At 39.9% G+C, this 14,215-nt stretch overlaps 1 protein-coding gene across 2 annotated transcripts in view; it reads right to left on the bottom strand.

The window, feature by feature from the left end:
* Nucleotides 1-12,843, bottom strand: part of CUL3 (cullin 3) — a 55,921-nt gene extending 43,078 nt beyond the window's left edge. The window contains exon 1 of one of the 2 annotated variants that reach the window (XM_062582869.1): nt 12,716-12,843. In XM_062582869.1, coding sequence (XP_062438853.1) covers nt 12,716-12,781 — 66 coding nt within the window. In that variant the 5' untranslated portion in view covers nt 12,782-12,843. Of the gene's footprint in view, nt 1-12,317; nt 12,408-12,715 lie in introns of those variants that run through there. The other variant, XM_062582870.1, reaches the window with a different exon arrangement.
* Nucleotides 12,844-14,215: the final 1,372 nt, after the last annotated feature.

The following is a 14,215-nucleotide window of genomic DNA, read 5'->3' as shown; positions in this document are numbered from 1 at the left end:
AAACACACACTCATCAGACCTTTTTACTTTAAAAAGTTGTAAATATTACTACTCAACATATTTCTACAGACTAGCTGCACAGTGTTTACTACCATTTTACAGACCGCCAAGTGAAATGGATTAATTTAGGAACGATTACTGCAAAGCAATGTTTCTCAAAATTTTGTAAAACGCAACCAACACCTAGCTTGTTTTTTTCCAGGACATCCTTTAGGTCTAATACTCCAGAGTACTGGAGTGACAACTACCTGTAATTACAGACTGCAAGCGTTTATGCTCTCTACACCTTGAAGGAAGTGAATGGATACCAACAATTAAAGTTAGTTAGCAGCTCTCCAGGTAAACATTTGCAATGAGTAATTGCAGCCTATTCTGTCTCCCCCTTCCCATGGGTCAGAGGACAGACAGAGCAGCAGCTGACTGCTGCCACCTAGAACTGTATTGTCCCTGGGGTCTGGACCCGCAGCCCAGAGACACAAATCCAACAGTCTGCATTTCCATTCCAGGACAGGGAATTCATCAGGATAGTATTAAATAACCTGTTACATAACAGTTAACATCATTTGCCATTATTCTTTATCCTAGATGAAGCTTGGCTAAGGTAATCCAGAAAAAAAAAGATGGAGTGATACCTTTTATGTTTCAGAATTTTTACAGACCCTTCCAATTTTGTTGTTAACTTAAAAGACAAGAATTTATAATGACAAAGATATCTCCCACTGTCTGCTCCACAGAATTATATAAAAATGGCATATTAGGACATAGGAACACATTATGTCTGCTCTATAGTTGAATTTCTATTAATGATAAGGAAAGTTCAATATTCGCACTCCTCTGAAGTTTGAAATCTTCATCAATGTTGTAGATATCAGCATATCAGCAAGAGGATGCATAGGCTGTAGGCTTCAGCGCGCAAGAAACATTTTTAGTCAAGTCAACAATTCCGTAACACACTCACAAATAAAAACAACTGATCTGATAACCAGATGCATCAGGCACAATACTCCTCCACAGGGTTATCTGAATAGATTTTGACTGTTACACACTGAAAAATACGAATGAAAGCTAAGAGAAAGGATTAAAAAAAAAAAGAAGTAAGGACTCCATTTTAGCCATTTGCTGCTGGTGTTATAAGAAAGCAATGTCACTGTATCACCAAATATGATCTTAATCAGATTTTCGCTCTTAGGTGACTTGTAACAACAATTGGAGCTAATGACACAGTATTTTCCACATCTTCTAGAAGTGTCAGGAAATGCCTACTACGCTATCACACTCCCTCAGAGGGTGTGGGGAAAAAATCTATACCTATAGATAGTTTATGGCATCTAGCAGCTATCATTGACAATGCTCAATACTGGCACCACTTTCACCACCTGTGGTTTGTTCTTCACTCATTCCTTGATGTTCAAGCCTTACTCTTATTTCGGAGGGCTACCCTCAACCAGGCTTCACCAGTTTTCAGCCACAAGGAGTATTAACAGCTTGCATCGTGCTAGCATTCCAGGGTAAGAAAATTAACAGAGTAACTAGCGCTAAGAATCTCCCCATTAAGGCTTGGAAGAAGGGGAAAAAAAATAAAAAAATAAAAGAGAGAGAGAGAGAGAGAGCCAAAAGGTCTCTAGCCTCTGCAAAATGGTCAGGACTCCAAGAAAGACCTCAGTAGGAGAAATGCAGGAACCACAATACACATCTCTCCTTCCCAGCTCTGCTGCAAAAGCAGAATTATAAGTATACAGAATTCACAATTAAGATTAAAAAAAAAGGGGCGGAGGCAAGAAAGACCTTTTTTGTCAATTAAAACAGAACCCCACAACTGCAGGATTTTAGCAAAAATCTTTTTCCGTTTCTTATTTTTTTTTTTAATGCCTTCAGCAGCAATGAAAAGCTATTCTGCCAGCATGCAGATGAAAAGGTAAATAGATTAAAAACCATTTTCTTAAAAGATGGAGTCACATCTCCTTCCTAGTGACTGGATAGATTTGGTCTATTTCCAAGGCTCTGCTTCAGGGCACTACTAGTCTCATTACAAAACAAGCGCTGTTTTGGGGTTGTGGCCTCAACAGGAAGGGATCTCTTTTTTTTTTTTTTTTTTTTTTTTTTTAATAAGTTCTGCAGCAAATTATAATATTCTCTAAGAACTTCCTTTTCTAATAAAACTAAAGTTGAGGGTGTTGGGGAGGATTTGCTCCTCCTAACAGCACAGCAGCAGTTCAACACTTTATATGAAAGTTTCAGACAAGTCCTTAACAGACAAACTGTCATATTGAAGCAATGGTTTTGACAAGTTTAGGAGACTGACCAAATTTAAGATCTACCTATCTGGACAAGATCTACCTATCTTTTTCTCTCCTACAGGTTCACTAGACATAGTCTACAAACTACATTACACTAAATTAAAAGTAATTTATAAGTTTGATAAGCGATTTATGGTGCTAAACTTGCACAATGCAATATTGACACTCTTTGAAACAGATTAAAGCAAGGTTCTACTTGTCTGAGTGGGTCAATGAAAAGGTGAAAGACAACTCACGTCTCTTTTTAGTCACTTATTGACATCTATGATTGCCACACCAGTGTCCAAGATTCTGTATAGACCTATGTCAGTAAATAAGGTAACAAAGTTGAACTCTGCCTCTTGTATGCTCTTCTATTCTACTATTTATTTTCCACAAGAGCTGAACCCCTTGAAACACACAAATACTTTAGTCAGCTTGGCTTTAGTAAAAAGGATGTCAGCCTCCCAGCAGAGGTTGGATACTGCTTAGTTGGGGGTGTGGAGGGGTAAGAGACCAAGAATTAACTTGTCTCTTCCAGAGAAACTTCTAAAAATAACACCAATTACATTAGGAACTCTACCCTAGCATTACATTTTACCCAAAGAAGATAGCAGAAGGTTATTAAATTCAAAATACTAATATCTCGAGTTCTCAACATACTAATTTTTGCAGCATCTGCAGACAAACACAAATGATTTTTCAAATACCAGAAGACATATCTGTAAGTGAGAATCTCTCTCTGCCAAGCAGCAAGCCTCTCCCCACTTCCCACTAAGACAGGAAATTTGTTCAAAAATAATGAAGTTTTATTTAAAGAAATAAATCAATTCTTTTTGCTCAAGTTTCTAGAACAACTGAATTGGTAAGAAATTAAATATAGAAAAATTCTACTTCAAAAGACTTTGACATTGCTATAGAATGGAAGCTCTTATGCAGCCAAAATAGCAACATTGCCTGTATTATTAACCAAGGTTCTTTTAAAAACATTCAATGACATTTCTACAATGCTCATTACTATTACAATGCCTAAAAATGGAGAATGATTGCAAGACACCTACAATGAAACTTCTTATTTCCTAAGAACACTTCAACCTAACAACAGTAAGAAAGAACCGGCTATACTTCTGAGACCTCTCTGACAACTTCGGAAACTCTATTAGAGTTCAAGTTTAGATTTAAGTTTACATTTCAAATAAATCTGTTCTTTCACATTTAAATTTGTGAAATAACAGAAAAATTGTCAGATAGGAAATACGTTTTGGCTTATTTCAATAGTCCTCCTATTTCTGATTCTGATTTTCTATAGATTACTTAAGGGGTAAATAACATCTATGGAAAAAAGTGCAGTTTACCAGCAGGTCAGGATTACATAACTCAAAAAAAAAAAAAAAAAAAAAAAAAAAAAAAATCTGAATGAATCAGAGGAATAAATGTAAACATTTGACATCAAAAATCTGCCTACTTCCTCTCTCCTGCCCAGAAGAACATCAGTATTCTGAAGAACAAAGAGAAGGCAGAGTCCTCTTGATCAAAGAGAAGGCAGAGTCCTCTTGATTAACCTGAGAAGTAGCAATCTAAACCTAGTTTCATCAAGTTCAAGATGGGGGGGGGGGGGGGGGGGAAAGAAGGGGGGATCTGAAGGGTTTGCATAGTAGCAGAAAATATAATCCTGGAAGAAATACAAGAGTTTCAAATTTTCCATTCTAAACAATTGTAGTGTTAAAAGAAAGTATTTTGAATATATTCAGAATACCAAAAATGGAATGACCAAGAGCTGAATTTTCAGAAGCAAAACAACGCTCATCTCTTTTCAGCTGGACCCTGGAGCTCTAGGGCGCACAGGGAGAGATAGGCAGTTTTGCATGTCAAGAGTTCAGGTGAGTGCTCCTAGGTGTTAAACAAAAGCTTGCCAAGAATGAAATGACAGTGAAAGAGTGGCACAAAATTTTAGCAGTTAGCAGGCATTCCTTTTATCATTTACAAATAAGGGCCAAACTACTTCATTCATGCTGTAGTATTTCACTCGGCAATAAGAATTGGTAGAACAGCTAAGGGCACACTTTTCAGAGCCTGAGGACTATGTAAATATGAGCAAATCACCACAAGGTTAGTTCTGATTCAAATTTTCCACAAAACAGCTTGCTTGGGTTAATTAGCCACATGCAGGCTCTTATGCTGCAGCAGAGGGAAGGTGGCTCAGTCCTCTTCCACTGCCATTACCTCCTACTTATCAAAGACTTAAGAGCAGAAAGCAAAGCTGTTTGTTCCTCTATATCCTAACAAAGCTGATGAGCAAAAATAACAAAGCTAAAATTCTTAAAATCCAAAGGAATTCAGGTTCCTAACTCCCCTCATCTCCTTTTAAAATCCAGGCAGAAGATTGCCATGTTCCAAAGAATGTCTAAAATAGGTTGTCTTGTAATTGCCATAACAGATAAAGGATCACTCTCCAAAGAAGCAACTCTGTTACACACCAGCCTTCTTCTTCTATCATTCATAAATGTATACAAATACAGAATATTTTTTTTACTCAAGTTAAAATGTATTAAAATTTGGTTTAGTACGTGATCACACTTCTATTAGTTTAAGATCAACATGCCAGCACTAAAAAGTGGAAATAAGTAATTTTCACTTAAGTGGCAAATTTAGGTAATGCATTTTTTCCAGTAAATCTTTTATAATAGGTATAATACTAAGGTATTATTAGGTATAATCTTAGTATTATACCAGTATAATAACTTTAAAGTATAACAGAGATATTGTGTTTCTCAATCCCAGCTAAGAATTGTCAGGTAGAAGAATAATGTTATTCTACACATCCATAACTTCTGTGGAAGACATCAAGTCTCAGGGGTATCATCTTTTCAACTGAAGAAAAAAAAAATCCAGTAGTTCATTAACTTTCCAGCCTCAATGACCTGGATTCCAAAAAGCTCCCTGAATGGCCCATTCCTGGCCCATTCACCTTCAACGTAAATCCCACAAGAACTACAGGAGTGTGTGTGTGTGTGTGTGTGTGTGTGTGGTGGGGCGAGGGGGCTGTGTGTGTGTTTTTAATTAATCTACAAGTGGTACAGTATTCTAGAATTCTTCAAAATCAACGTTCAATTGTTCAAAAAGGAAATCTATGAAATACACCTGATACAGACACGTATACAGAGCACATTCAGGTAACAGACATTTCCTTAAGACATTTCAAAACAAGAAACAAACTATTTGGGGAGATGAAGGGGAAAGAAAGGGGGAAAGGAGGACCTTCAAAGGTTTTCTGGGCTTGATGATAACTTCTTTTCCACAGTAATAATGGCATAAGAATTCAAGAACTTTTATGGTAGATAAAAGATTAAAATTTTATAGTAGATGAAGAGACCAACAGGAAAGTAAAATTTTTTCAGTTTACCAGTGAAGGGGTAGGGAGAAGAAGATGCACTTAAATCACTTAGAGATTTACAGATAATTAATATTGTTGCATTCTGGCAATAACCTTTCTTTTTTGCACTATGTAATGTGCATACCATCAGCAGATATACATACTAGCAGTGCATGGGAAAGCAAAATTAACACTGAAACAAATGCAACAACAAAAAAAGCCAGAGTTAGGCATAGAAATAATATCCACATATATGATACTACTAAAAATTTGATCCATCTAGATTCTATCAACACATTAAAAACAAAAGGAATAACAAGAAAGGAAGAAGACCAACTATTAATCTCAGTAAAGATTCTTCAGGTACAAAATATAAGAAATACATGCATGTCCTGTATTTGGACAACATGCAGCACAAGCAGCAAACTTCATGAATATTTGATCATGTAAGCTATAGTTTTTGATTTTATATTTCACATACCTAGTTTCAGTTATTATAGTCTTCATTTATAAGTTTATTTTATTAGTATTAAACCAACAATTGGCATTTCCACAGAAGAATGCATCTCATCCAAAATTATATATATAAAAAAATGTGATGTTGCCATGCACATTACATACTATTCTATACTATTTAACCTAAAAGCGAGACAGTTTCAGCCCTTTGAGCACTAGTTTTTGAATAACTAAAGAATCTAGTGAACTCCACAGCAAGCATTGCTGAAATACAAATATGTAAATAGTTTTCTCCTCCTTACTATATTCAGATATTAAATGTAGGGTTCCCCTCCCCCCCTTTCAAAAAAAAAAATTCAACTGGCTTTAATTCTACTTAAAAAAAAAAATAATAAGAAATATGCTTGGTGTTGCTTCTATAATACCTAATTCTATGCCTTTTTTCCTCAAAAATTGACTTGGAACAAGATATAGGACCTCACTCCTTCCAAAGTTGGTTTTCTACATGTATAGTTACTAAAAAAAAAAAAACCAACAAAAAAACCTCCTATCCAATGATCATATGTGCACATAGTCCATGCATCAGGAACTCATGCTAAACAGAATCATTATGTTTTATGAATGGAGACAATCTTACTATCTTAAAGGAATCCATTCCAATCTATCCTAAAATGTTTTTGCCACATAGAGAGACGTGCCAGACACTGCAGATCATGCATGGTCATAAAAATTTAGCATTTTGTGCATTGAAACTACCTGTCCTACAGATCAAAGGCACAGACTTCAGACTATTAATCAGCATCTCTCGTATCTCCTTTATCCACCACTATCTAGCAGGGAAAAAATGTTAATTCCTGTTTAATAACATGTGTTAATGTGTAGCATTGCTACACAACACAACAACAGAAAGGAAAAAAAAATCCTATCTGTCCTCTTGAAAGACTGGGGTAGGCCCATCTAAGTTAAAATCTTAACAGAATGCTAATGGGTTTGTTTATACTCTAAAAGAAAAAAAGAAATCACCAAATACAGACAAGAGCTACAAACAGAAATATTCTCTCCAATGCCATGCAAGGGTACTTATTTAAAAGCAGACCAATTGCTTTTGACAGTTGCTCAGTATTTAAGACCAAACTAACAAGGAAAACAAACTCACAAATGAACCACAAACATCTACAGAACTCAAATTCTAACAGCTATTCTTATATAAAAATGGTGATTATGTCATTCTGGCCTACTTGTGAGATTAGGTAAGACCACAAAAAAAGGTAATATTTACAATTGAGTAGCTTTTTAAAAACAAACAAACAAACAAAACTACTCAGTCTACCCTGAAATTAGTGTTAACATCTCTTTAACATGAGCATTCAGTTTGCTCATAGCATTTAATTCTCCCCTTCTGCTCCAAAAAGAAAGTCAGTGAAAATGGGAAGCCATTCATAAGGTTAGTTGTTCAGTCAACAGTAAATGTTTCCTTAATTTGATAGTGGTAGTTTACTTCACAACACCACCTCTTTCCTTTGAATAAGATGGACAGTGTTTTAGGTTTTTTGGTCTTCTTCATTTCACTGTTTTAAACTTACTAAAATTTTAGTTGTGAACATTAATTTCTTAATACTGTGCATGCTCTTTAAAAAAATGCTTGTGACTGTAAAAAAAAAAAATTAAGATTCATAATGTCACCCATGTAAAAACATTAAGTCAACTAGGTGGTCGGCAGTGAATTGCAACACTCAGTGTGTTTACATTATTTTAATTAGAGCTGAACAAGCCTGCAGTAAACCATCCTCCAATTCTATTATCTTCCTGTCCCCCATGTCCCTTTACACACCTAATATATTCAACAAATACAGCACGCATCTGTAAAGGTCATAAGAAATATGTGCCTTGCTGCTTCAGCTTAGGTGATCTAAATGCTTAAAAAATTTAACTGCAGTTCTACATATTTTCTAGGGTCTATCTACTATAAAGATGGTCAAGGAAGATACAAAATTTACATCAACTTCTTAAGTTCATAAACCTGCATAACATAAATAGAAGCATACACTTAACATACTTCATCTGAACTTGCATCACAAATTCCCTAAGGTTCAAAGCAAACTACAGACAAAATCAGTGTTCCCCAACAAAAAGAAAAAAAAGGGGGAAAGAAAAAAAAGAAGAAAAAAGCTTTCTGCTTATACAAAGCCTAAAACAAATGACTTAAAGAGAAAGGAGTGGTGTCAATGAAAATATGAACTTTGGCATTTTCTCGTATGAGAGTTAAATCTATTTACTTCTTCCTCAAAGCAAGTTCTGAAAACTTAGAACATCAATTGATAAATGGGGTTAAAAGGAATAAAAGACTGGCTGCCTTTTCCACAAGCCTGGGTGAAGCAATAACTTTCTTGGCTCAGGTATTTCAAGTGAGTACATGTAAACTCAACTGATTAATTTTAAAAGACTCATTCCATCTCAAATTCTATCTTTCTAAATGCTTTCCAGAATTCCTATTCCAACTATATAAAAGTGATCCACCAGAACAGATAGTTCTGAAAGCTGGCAAAATACTATTTCACAGTCTTACTCAAAAGAGGAAAGATAGCTCTGCAGGAAATGGAAATGATTAAAAACAGTGGAAAAAAACCCCACAATTGTAACATGTTCAAACCCAATAACCTATTTCAGGTCATGCTGGTTTTCAAAAAGGTCTGTTCAACCAGTTTTGTGCAGTGACAACGGACATATCATATTAAGAGAGATTAATTCTTATAAAATGTTCACTTGCAATAGTTCAAAACTACTTACATAAATTTTGAAAAAATCAATTCCCTAATGCTTACTGAATTCTCATATATTGTTTACTTCTGTGAGAAATTTGCCTCCTGCCTTTTTTTAAAAAAAAAACCTTGTACAACTTTTCATTTAAAAAATATTTAAGGCTACTATTTTCACTAGCTAAACAATTCTAATGAAATAATCAAATACACTTGCTTGCTGGTGTAGATATCTCTCCAACAGTGGAAAACTATCATGCTTTGGCACCACTTCTCACAGGTGAACTAAATCATGTTAAAGTTAGATGTGCCTTATGATTGTTTGAGAGCTTTTAAAGTATTCTTTTGACCAGCAACAATGATTCACTGAGAACTAAACAGCAAAAGTCAATTTAAGGCTTAGAGTACCTTAAATTAAACTGAGGGTGGGAAGACAACAATCCCGAATACTTCTTCAGAATGTGTGACATGTTTTGTAGGAGCATCAAACCTGCATTTTTGCATAGTACCCATACTATATTCCAGCAGAGAAACTACTGCACTCCTTCAAATAATAAATAATACTGACAAACTATATCCAACATACATCATTGACTATTACTCTACATGACATATATCACGTCAGTATTTTTAGTATCCAACCCCAGAAGATTTCTATTTTTTCCAGTATTTATGAATTTGAGACAAGAAAGTTTAAAGATTGCTTAAGACAAGAGAACCTGTGCTCAGCTGAAAGCCCTCCTAGGCTATGTTCCATCTATTGCTACACTGAATGAGATATGGATAGACTACATACAAATATAGAATGACTATATATTACAAATATAGAATGCATTTTATGAAGGTGCTAAGAGTACTACAAGCAGTTATTGAAAGTAGTGTAACATAAGTCTTCTACAGTGGTAGATAAGATTATTAAACTGTGTAATCTTAACATGATCAGTTTGCTTTACTAGGCATACATTAAACTTTCATAAACTCAGTAAGCTTTGTTTCCATCATTATTTCTAGATTTTAAAAATGCCCCAGGTCTCAAAACAATGTACTTCCATTAGGACTATTTCTGGAGCAAAGAGTATCACTGCCTTTAATTCAAGCTGAACAACAGAATGCAAAACAGTTCTTTCTAATAAGCTAGTATTTTAAAATGGGTCAAAGAAATGTATTTTTCTGTTATGAACAGAAAAACTACTTTGAAGTTATAGAAAATCATTTTTCCCAACTCCTTTGGATGACTCTACAATCCACTTCAACACAGAATCCCCAGAACTCAAAGTCATCGTGCTCTGAGGAAAGAAAAAGCAACTCAGAGTACATACCAGGAGCTACCAAATGCTAAAGGACAGTTCAGATGCAGGATATTCTGCCACCAACAAGAAATTATACAATAAAGAATCTAGAAAAAAACCTAGTTCTAAAGCGTAAAAATCTCTAGGTACAACATTTGTGGTCAAAAGTTTTGGTCAATTTCTAGTTATCTGATTTCTAATAATGCAGAAAAATGAAAATTTAAAGTAGTAATATTTTGCAAAATATTATTTCTCCCTTCCTTTTGCTACTGTAAAATATAACAATATCAAAAAGATTACAAAAACTGGAAAATGTTGAGACCTATGAAGACCTAAGAACTTACAGAGGTAAATAACATAAAATTGGTAAGTTCCACGAGCCTGACCTGTCCAATTTGGCTATCTTTAATTCAATATACTAAATCCCATTCAAGAAGCCAACTAAATAAAAACAGGTAGATAGATGATCAATAAGATGACAAATTGAAGTAACATCTCTGGCAGTACTCTTAATTCAAAACTGAAGAGCAGAACCGCAAAATTTGAGATAAAAGAGTGAGAATCAGTAACTGAAGTATGAATAGTTCACATTCTAAATATAGATTCTATCCTGCAAACAAATGTAACCTCATTGACATCAATAATCCCACTGCAGGCACTGGCCCTATTCACAGGACCAGAGCTACACAAACATTCAGATCACTAAAAAACTGGTGGTAGAATTTTGCACGAACTATAGCTATAGCCTTCTGCAATTATAAAAGATGTACCCAAGTACATGCTCCTTCTCTATAAATGCTTTATCAACAGGATTGTCAATAAAACATCTCAGGAAAGAAGAGCTATTGAAGGGGACACCTGAAAAACTGCTGTCAACAGGCATCAGCAAACACTTTGTAGGCCTTGATTTTTTTTTTTTTTTTTTTTGGAAGACTTAATTGAGATATTCTTTAAACAACTGAAAAGGAAAAAGAAACAATGTTAACACAAACAGTTTGGGAAGGAAAAAAATGATGACAATGCTTGACTTTCTCTAAGAACAGGCCTGTGCAGGAACATTCTTCACCCACCAACCTAATTTTACATGTTCATTTACAAAAATAGTCAAAATATAAAATGCGAACTAAAGTTTATCCCACTGTTAAGCCTGCCTTTGTTGGCTGACCCGTATCTACATATGTAGAATTTTACTACATAAATCTAATTATCAAACTAAAAATGGCTATTTTTTGGTGTAGTTTGTTATAAAACATGGACATAGCTTTTCTCATTGCTAATTTTTGCACAGATTTTTCTACTGTTTATTTCTAAAGCCCCAGCCATGTTGCGGTAAGCTTTTTCCTGTATTCCCATAACCCAATATATCCTAACAGTAATAACATTCTTGAAAAATATTGTTTTAAAATATGTGTGTGTGTATATATATATATATATATATATATATATATTTATATGTAACAGAGATCCAAAATGTCTTATCAGCTAAAATGTATGCATTTCCCAGCCCACTTTTTCTTTTCACTTTTACCACTAAACGTAACAGTCAACGATTACTTTTAAAAGTAGAAGGAGGAGTAAGAAGGAAGCAGTACAGTTCAGACTGTTATGATTGAACTGACTGTTGAGAACGTAAAAATTCTTCAATTTCATTAGCAAGAGTCTCGATGAAGGAAACATTGATATATTCCTTGCTAAGGCAATAAAGAAACTGGACATACCTGTTTATCTTATAAAGACAAGGTGCATTAGTTCTATACCACTGCCTACAAGGATCAGACATAACATCAAAAAGTTACGCTAAACCTTAAAAGCCAATGACTCAACTAAGTATCTTCGCCTTAGCACACACACAGACGAACAGGCACACACTTCCTGGCAATCCTTAGGCAGGCCGAAGCTTTCCTACTTCTCTCATTCCTTCAACACCATTAATAGTACTGTAGCTGTTACTCTGCTGTAAGCTCTAATTGAACCAACTGTCAAAACACGGCGAGGTTTATGGCAGTATAAATTACTAACCTGGCTCCTTCCCCCGGTCCCTCAAAGAGATGGCATGCGGGTGGCTCTGCCGAACGTGCAGGAAAGTTACCTATGCCCAGATGTTTATAGGAACGCGCCCCGCACACCTGGCGTTTTGCCACCTAAACCCTACAGTCATACGACTTACAGCTTCTTCTGCGGAGCGGAGAGCGAGATAAATTCACCGAGAGAAAACTCTCCGGCAGACATAAACAGGCGCCCCCGCCGCCTTCCCCGGCGCAGGTACGCAGCCTCGGCTCCTTCTCGCAGGCCTTTTCGCCCAAAACAAAGAACCCCCCCCCGAGCCGCATCTTCCCAATCGATCCGCCGGGGCGGCCGGCGGCTCCCGCCGCCGCTCGCCGCGCGGCCGGCACCCCGCTGCCCGGCCCCTGCTGACAGCTCGGCCCGCGCCCGCCGCCCGGGCCGCGCCGCGCCGGGCCGGGCCGGGGCCGCGGCGCAGGGCGGGCGGCGGCGCGGCGCGGCCTGCGGCGGGGCCTGGCGCGGCGGGGCCTGGCGCGGCGCGGCGCGGCGGCGGCCGGTACTCACGGGGAAGGCTCGGATCCGCATCTTGGTGTCCTTCCGGCTGCCCGTCCCCTTGCTCAGGTTCGACATCTTCGGGCCCGGCCGCGGCGGCGCCTCCCGCGAGGCGGCGGCGCCGGGGGCAGGCGGAGCGGGGCGGCGGGCCCCGGGAGCGGGGCCGGGGCAGGCCGCGGGCGACCTTCACTGCGGGCCGCGGCCGCGGGGCGCCGCGCCGGGCGGCGGGGCCGGCCCGGGGGGCGGCGGCGGCGGCGGGGGGAGGGGGGGGCGGCGGCGGCGGCGCAGGCCGCGGGCTCCGGCGGCGGCGGCGGCGCTTCCCTCAGCCTCCTCCTCCGCCGCGATGGCGGACAAACATCGCTCAGTGCGCAGGGCCGGCGCCCCCCCTCCCCTCCTCCGCTTCCCTTCCCACCGCCACCACCACCCAGCGAGGCGGCGAGGAGACAGATCCGGCCGCGGCGGCGGGGCGGGGGCGGCGGGAGGCCGCGGGCGGGCGGGCGGGGCGGGGCGGGGCGGCGCCGCCGGGGGAGGGGAGAGGAGCGGAGCGGGGGGAGGTGGGGAGGGCGGGGCGGGCCGGGGAAGGGGGGCTCGCCGATCTCGCGAGACTTCGGGCCGCGCTCTCGGCGGCGGGCGGGGCTGCTCCGAGCTGTCAGTGGCGGCGGCGGCGGCGGGAGCGAGCGGCGGCCGCTGATTGGCGGAGGGCGGCGCGGCGCGGCCGGGCGGGGCGAGGCTCGCGCGGCGGCGGCGGCGCCGCGCTCCCCTCAGCGCCCCTCAGTGCGGCGGCTCCTGCGCCGCCCGCGCAACCTGCGCCAATTTTTTTTTCACCCCCCTCCCTCCGCCGTTAATGCCCCGCCTCGTGGGGTCAGCGGTGGAGGCGCTTCACAAAAGGGGGATACCGTGCGCCTCTTCCTGCCTCTTAGCGCCTTGAGGTTTCCCAGATGTCCACCCAGCCCCCCTGAATCGTGCCACCCCCAGGCGTATCCCTCCGTGGAGACTCGTACAGTGATGCAAGACATTTGTTTTCTCTCCAATTTATTTACGTTTTGTTTTTCTTCACCACAGTACATGCCCGAGGAATGAGGCTGCCATCTGGGGCAACGCTTGCATGAGCACCGTGCTAAATATAGGTCATTCAAGAGAGGACAGCTGCTGCGAGAGGGAAGGATGTTTTCAAAATGTCAGATTTTGTAAGTCAGGAGCAGCTTAGTACCTCTGGAAGTTAGGCTGGTCAAACAAAAGAAAATACAGGTCCCGGGGGGACAGGGTCACCAGGGGACTGACTGAAAAGCTAGTGGGTGAAGTTGAAGTCTGGGACAAAACATGACTCGCTCAGGTTCCCCTAGAGGAGCTATGTGACATAACCAGGAAGAGAATTTCTTCTGGGTGACTCTTAAACCATCTTGGGCGTCTTGCGATGTCCGTTTTTCGTCCAGCTCCACTTGCTTCTCTATCAGCGTTTTCCTGCAGGTGTGTGTACGCTTTGCAGCACTTGCCCTCAGAGGTGACATACCT

This window comes from Rhea pennata, chromosome 9 (genome assembly GCF_028389875.1).
Source record: "Rhea pennata isolate bPtePen1 chromosome 9, bPtePen1.pri, whole genome shotgun sequence".
Classification (NCBI taxonomy): Eukaryota; Metazoa; Chordata; class Aves; order Rheiformes; family Rheidae; genus Rhea; species Rhea pennata.
This window is presented reverse-complemented; position numbering and strand designations above follow the sequence as displayed.